Genomic DNA, 6,991 nt, shown 5'->3' on the forward strand with positions numbered 1-6,991 from the left:
TCATTCCACAGCCATGGCCTCCTCTGGAACTTGGTTTCTTGTAACCTGTGGTCGGGGAAATAAGACTTTTTGAATTTCTTGTGGTTTTCCCCAGTCGCCCTGCCCCCACCAGACCCCTCTCTCAGAGTGACAAGAGCCCCCTCAGGTGGAAGTCTTAACTTGCCCCCTGCTCTTTTCCCAGGGAAGGAACTTTGGAACCAACAAAACACTCACCCCCAGTGGCCTCTTCCCGGCCCTGCCCCTGATCCTCCTGTCATTTCAGCTGCCAAGAATCAGGCCATGCATTTTTCTTTCCAGCTTCTTGACTCTATCAGAAATGTCTGATCGATGCCTCTTGTATCTTCCTGCACCTTCCTCCCTGCACCAATTCATAGCCAAGATCTTTGAGGATCCAGCAGGGGTACAGAGGGTGGCCTGACGTGGAGGGGCAGCTTTTAAAGTCTTTGTTCAAGGCCCCAACAATTCTGATTATGCAACTGCTTCTAAGTCTTTCCAAAGGGTAATGAGCAAAAACCCCAGGTCAACAGTCAAGCCCCCTTTGGCATGTCCCCGAGGCTCGCCTCCCCCACACCCGTGGCCTCTCGTCTCATGAGGACCCATGTGAGGGTGACATCTCGCCTCTGTCCCTGGAGCCCACGCCTATTCCCTGAAGAGCCTATTAGCCTTGGCCTTTCCGCGACTTTGGAACAGTGTTTCAGTGCACGTTCCATCAGTAAGAGGCGTCGCGGCCTCAACACTTCATTGGTTTCCTAGGGACCTGCTTGTTCACGACACCTTCCCCTTTTTGCAGAAAGCAGAACCCAGAACACTCCCCCCCCACCCCCCACCCCGGGAGACTGTGCTGTTGGCCAGAAAGTAAAACGTGTTCCCATTCCTGATTATAATTCGCTCAGCAGGAAATCACCTCGAGTCAAAGCAGCAACAATTCAGGAAACACATCAACACAGGCAGCTCTTCCCTCCTTGCAGTTGGAACCCGGAGTGTCTGCGCTGCCCAGAGTCAGACAGGCCTGTCCGCTTGCCCGGCGCTGGCCCACGTCTCTCCCGGTTCCCTCTGAGTTTCGGCACGGCCACCCCATTTTTCTTTCCCTCTTTGAGTGAAGGAAACCACACTCACCAGGAGCTCTCCAGGGAGAGAGGGCTGTGTGGTTGGGAAGAATGCTGTGCTCATTGGGAGCATCGGTCCCCTGAGCACAGATTTTTGTCTGGTTCGTGGCCCCCTCCTGTGCCTGAGGCAGCATCCCACACATTGGGGGCCCCTGCTGTCTGTTAAACGGAACTCCTTGAGCTGGGGCCCTGGGGCAGCACAGATAGGTCGCTGAGGGGGTGCGGTCCCCCGCAGGCTTCTGTTCTGAGGGTCTGAACAGAATTTGCTAGAGACAACATAGAGGCTGTGGGGTTCTTATGAGGGGAGTCCAGGAAAGGAGGTCCGTTAGCTGCTGTGAGGGGCGGGGGTGTGGAGGGCAGGCTTCTCTGACAAGGACTGAAGAGGTGCCTTTGACATTGATGGTGCCATAGAAGTGAACTCCCTTCCCTTTCTCCTATGAAAGCTTCAGCGAAGCCCCCACCTTGCTCCCTAGTGCTCCAGTGTGAGCAGTGAAAAGGTCTAAGGCAAGAGGTGAGCTTACCTGTGAGATCATCAACAGATGAGCAACATAGCACCGTCTCCTCTCATTTTTAGATTTGTTTAATTGAAGTGAAATGCCCATAACAAAATTAACTTTTTTTTTTTTTTTAAAGAATAGAAATACTCAATTTTGGTGGCGCCCAGTCTCGTGAGTTTGGGCCCCACTTTGCATTCTGTGCTGGACAGCTCGGAACCTGGAGCCTGCTTCAGGTTCTGTGTTTCCCTCTCTCTCTGCCCTTCCCCCACTTGCACTCTGTCTCTCTCAAAAACAGACATTTAAAAAAATTTATTTTAACGTTAAAAAAAATATTTTTTTCTCATCGCAGTCAAAATTGAAGGACATCTTTTATATGAAACTCCAGGAAAATCATTGCTGGATGCTTCTTTTTCTTTCTTTTTTTTCAATTTTATTTAAGTTCTAGCTAACATTTAGTGTAATACTGGCTGCAGGACTGGAATTCAGTGATTCATCACTTACATATAATACCCAGTGCTCAAGACTGTGCCCTCCTCAATACCCACCGCCCATTTAGCCCATTCCTTGCCCTCAGATTAACCATTTTATTATTTATCTGTTTTTTATGTTTTATTTTTGAGAGAGAGAGAGCTCACGCGAGCAGGGGAAAGGGAAAAGGAAAGGGAGAGAGGGAGAAAGGGAATCCCAGGCAGGCTCTTTGCTGCCAGCTCAGAACCCAGTGTGGGCTGGAACCCACCAACCTTGAAACCATGACCTGAGCCAAGAGTTGGAGGCCGAACCGACTGAGCCACTCAGGCATCCCCCAAATTAACCATTTGAAAATGAACAGTTGCGCTCGCTTCAGCAGCACATATACTAAAGTGAACATTTCGGGGGCATTGAGAACAATCACAAAGTTGGGCAACCATCACCTCCATCTGGTTCCAAACGTTTTGATCCCCGCAAAAGAAAACCCCGTCGGAATTAAGCAGCCATTGTTCACACGTGCTTCTCTGTGTCTCCCCTCTGCCACCCTTCAGGCCCTGCGACATGGGCAAGAACTCAGCAGAACCTTCCCCTCAGGAGGACCCGCAGCTGACCAAGCCTGAGATGTTTGAGAACCCGCTTTATGGGTCTGTGAGTTCTTTCCCTAAGCTGCTTCCCAGGAAAGAGCAGGAATCGCCCAAAATGCTGAGGAAGGAGCCGCCGCCCTGCCCGGACCCGGGAATCTTGTCGCCCAGCATCCTGCTCCCCAAAGCCCAGGAGGCGGAGGGCACCAAGGGGACAGGCAAGCCGGCGCCCGCGCCCGCGCCCTTCCTCAGCCCCACGCCCCGGCTCCGCTCCTTCACCTGCTCGTCCTCCGCGGAGAGCCGGCCCGCGGGCGGGGACAAGAGCCAGGGCAAGGCCAAGGCCCCCGCCAGCTCCCAAGCCCCGGTGCCGGCCAAGAGGCCCATCAAGCCTTCCAGGTCCGAACTGAGCCAGCAGACCCCACCCGCGCCGGCGCAGCGGCCGCCCCTCCCGGTCAAGAGCCCCGCCGTCCTGCACCTGCAGCACTCCAAGGGCCGCGACTACCGCGAGAACGCCGAGCTGCCCCACCACGGCAAGCACCGGCCCGAGGACGCGCCGCTCGGCCGGGCGGCCATGCAGGTGCGCGGTGAGGGTGCGTGTACGCATGCGCGCGAGACTGCCGCCGTGCCTGGAGTCGTGCCCAGGGAGGGAGTGGGGGTGTGGGTGTGTCCCCGGCCCCTCTGTGCCTGCGGGCATGCCCAGGGGTGCCTGTGCATGCCTGTGATAAGACAGCAGGCCCCTGTTCAAATCTCAGAATTTGAACCCAGACCTCCAGTCCCTGCTCCAACACTAAAAGGGCTAAATAAGGCGCTGGGGACAAACTCTCTGAGCCCTCCTGTGTCTGGCCTTCAGGAACTCAGGCTCCACAAACACAAAGACCCCGGATCGTTTACATTTCACTGTCACCATCATTAGTGTTAGTACTTAAATGTTTCCCAGTATTTTGGAGACTTCAGATGTGCTGTCCCCTTCCTTCCTATAAAATAGATTTTTTTTTTTTTTTTTTTTTAGCAAAACTAATAGTGGTTAAGAACTACCTCAGGAGCCAGACTGTCTTGGGTTTGGATCCCAGCTCTCCCACTTTCTGGCTCTGTGCCCTGAGCCTCAGTTTACTCATCTGTAAAAGGGGGCTATTAATGGAATCTGCCTCATAGGTTTATAGGGAGGGTTGCATTTTATTATATGTTATTACTATGTTATAATTTACATATTAACTATATATTATACATTACATATTATTTCTTCCGTATACTATAATGATCACATATGCATATAACATATGTGCGTATATATTAGAAATCAATTACATAAAACAGTGTGTTGGCTCTTTCTAGCACCATGTTAAAGGAAGCCTGATCTAGCCCACCTTGTGTAAGGACGTGGGCACCTTCAGTTAGATCTGGCCTGGTGGAGATTTTGGCACTGAGAGTCTTCTGTTCTTGTCCCACAGTAAAGCCCCCGGTGAACTGCCAGCGAGACAGGAGCCCAGAGGAACAGCGTGAAGCCACTTGGACCCTCTCTCAGGACCCCCTGTTGACTCCTCCTACCTAGCTTCCTGTGCAAGGCTTACTATTTTTCAGGAGAGGGCCTAGCTTCTGTGTGGTCACAGAATGCTCTGGCTGTGAAACTTGGCACCAAATGCTAAGGTTGGAAGGGAAAGTGTACTTGGGCCCCCAGCTTGATCTTGGTACTTGGGACCCATGAGCCTTGTTCCGGTCATCATTTGGAAGAAAGGAACTAAAGCGCTGATTTGCAGGTGGAGATATAAAATAATAATAATAATATTAATATTAATAATAATAATGGCTACATGTATGGAGCACTCACCACATGCTAGGTACCGTGCTAAGTGCTTTACAAACATGAGTTGTGTCGTCTTCAGCCAACCGAAACCACATCCCAGACCCCCAGTTCAAAACCGTGTGTTCTGAGTGGTTTGGACAAAGCATTAAAAATTAAGGCCAGTGCCTTCCTGGAGCGAGACAGGGCTTGGCCTTTAGGGAGCTGAAGAGTGAGTGGTTAATTTAGGGTACAACAAACCTGGCCTTGTCTAGCTTCAGTGATGCCCACTGCTTTCGCTAAAGCCCTGGGGGGTCCAGCAGAGCTGGCGCCGAGGGAAGGGATCTCCAGTTCTTTGGTCGGAAAGGGAAGGAAAATCAGCTCCTACTCTACAGTGGAGACATCCGGCTCCCACCTGTGCTGGAGACACCCAGGCCCTCCTCGAGGTGGGCAGCTATCACCAGGCGGTGGGCTGAGCCAATCCCCCCAGCACTTATCTCATCGTGCTAAGAGAAGAGTCTCTGCCGTCGTTCCCAAAGCCGAGCTCAGCCAGGGTGATCCTCTCTGTTCCGGCTCTTAGGACAGCGTAGCCATCTCCTCCCGAACTCCGTGGCTTTTGGCTCTGCTTCCTTGGTTACTGGGAGGGTAGGTTGGTGGCGTCTTTTCTTGTGTTGCTTTTTTGACATACGGAATTAGTGTAGGAAACCGAATCCAGGAGCGTGAGTACAGGAGAATGGGTACGCACCCCACATCCCCGTGTGTGTCAGTCTGTGTGACCAATAAATTGTGCCTTTCTCACTCAGATCCCATCTGTGTGGCATTTTTTCCTGACATTCAGCCACAGACATGCTCCTAGGCTGCTGGGGCTGCAGAGCGGCCGGCACGGGAGGAGAGGAGGTTGAGGTTCGTGGTGGTGAGGGGCACTCATTACCCTGACTAGAGGGGACTTTGTAGCACCGGGTTGAAGTTGGGCAGAGAGCAGTAGATGTTACACGGCTTTGTGGATTCCAGGCCCCGGGCAGCCGGCCAGCTTCCACCAGTGTTCCCCCCCCCCCCACCCCCCCCCCGGACATACCACCACCACCTGCTGTCCTGCAGCCGCCAGGTCCTGCTGGCTCTTGTAAGTGTTCGTGGCTGAGCTCCGGAGACCGTGAACACATGTAAACAGTCCCCAGGTTGTGGGCCTCCAGCTCCCTGCATTCAGGGAGGGCCAGTGTGGGTGTGCTTGACCCCCCCCCCCCCCCCTTCCAGGGTGCTCTGGCCCGGGGCTGCTGTCCCCACCACCTCAGGCTACCCAGCCTCTGCTCAGGTCCACCGACACCAGGCCTGGAGCTGGAAGGAGTGGTGTTCTCAGCAGCCGTGGAGCAAACCATTTGCTGCCCTGCACCCGTGGAGCGGGAAAGCCTATCCCAGCTGTATCTCCTCCCTGCAGTCAGATGGGACCCCCTCGCCCTGCAGGCTCACTTCCCACTCCTCACACAGACACCGGAGCCCCCAGGTACTAGCCTTTGACTCGATCGGCCAAGGGCCAAGGTGGAAGGACAGCTGGAGACACCCAGGCATCCTTTAGGGCAACCCCCCCGTCTAGCCATCACCCCACGGCTGAGGACCTGGGCATGATAGCTGTGGCTCCTGGGGACCCACTGGCTGCCCGGATGGGTGGGCCTTCTGCGAGCCACCTGTAGCTGCCCACTCAGAGGAAGAGCATAGACCTGGAGCTTCCACCCCCACCCAGGATGGACGTCCAGGCCCTCCCCACCATTTCTGAGGCTTCCCAGGGGAAGTGAGTTGAGGACCAGCAGTGGGGGGTGTGCTTTGGACTCCCCATCATCTTTGCGTTCTAGCCACTGCCTGAGCAAGTGCAATGCCCCTCATGCGTCTCCCCCAAGTTCCGCCACAGGCTGCGCGAGCACCAACCAGGCTCTGTCAGCTGATGGGTAACAGAGGCCACTGATGTCTGGGACTGGAAACTGAAACGTAAGCTTCACCCTTGTCCTCCCGGCCACTCGGCCCTGCGCCCGTCCCCCCCCCCCCCCCCCCCAGGGTCCCTGACCACCTTCTCCCTGGGCTCTGTCCTGCCACCGCTTTGGGGGACCACTCCAGCCAGAGTTCTCTGCCGCGTCTGCCGTGCTCCCAAACAGCCGACCCCCGTCCTCTGGCAGGATGATCGGGGACCCAGAAATTCCCACCTCTTTGTCACTTGAGTAATTGACCTGTGTTTAGCTTCAGCTAGCCTTCACCAGGCTCCCTAACCGAGAAGACAGGTTGATTAACGCGCTTTCCTACAAGGGTGCCCCTACCCCGAAGATGCATTCTGTCGCCCTCTGTGATGGCAGAAGTTGCTCCAGCCATTGTTGTTGAAGAAGCAAAATTTTCCTTCCTTGTGTGATTGTATGAAAGCTGGTTCAAATGGCAGAGTTTATGCTGACGGGAAGGTATAATCACAATGGATATTCTCTAATGGCAGTTCACACCCAGCATCGCCACCCCCAGCGCGGCCTGGGGGGCACCTGCTTCAGCTCCGTGCCAACCCCCCTTCCCGACCCCCCTGGCGGGGAGGGG

General features: G+C 54.5%; 1 protein-coding gene across 1 annotated transcript in view; it reads left to right on the forward strand.

Annotated features, from left to right (window-relative positions):
- Positions 1 to 5,233, forward strand: part of INPP5D (inositol polyphosphate-5-phosphatase D) — a 125,489-nt gene extending 120,256 nt beyond the window's left edge. The window contains exons 26-27 of the mRNA XM_086719963.1: positions 2,623 to 3,229; positions 4,101 to 5,233. Coding sequence (XP_086576089.1) covers positions 2,623 to 3,229; positions 4,101 to 4,103 — 610 coding nt within the window. The 3' untranslated portion in view covers positions 4,104 to 5,233. The remainder of the gene's footprint in view (positions 1 to 2,622; positions 3,230 to 4,100) is intronic.
- Positions 5,234 to 6,991: the final 1,758 nt, after the last annotated feature.

The sequence above is a fragment of the Puma concolor genome, chromosome C1, assembly GCF_028749965.1.
Source record: "Puma concolor isolate L17-30 chromosome C1, mPumCon1.1.hap2, whole genome shotgun sequence".
In the NCBI taxonomy this organism is placed as follows: domain Eukaryota; kingdom Metazoa; phylum Chordata; class Mammalia; order Carnivora; family Felidae; genus Puma; species Puma concolor.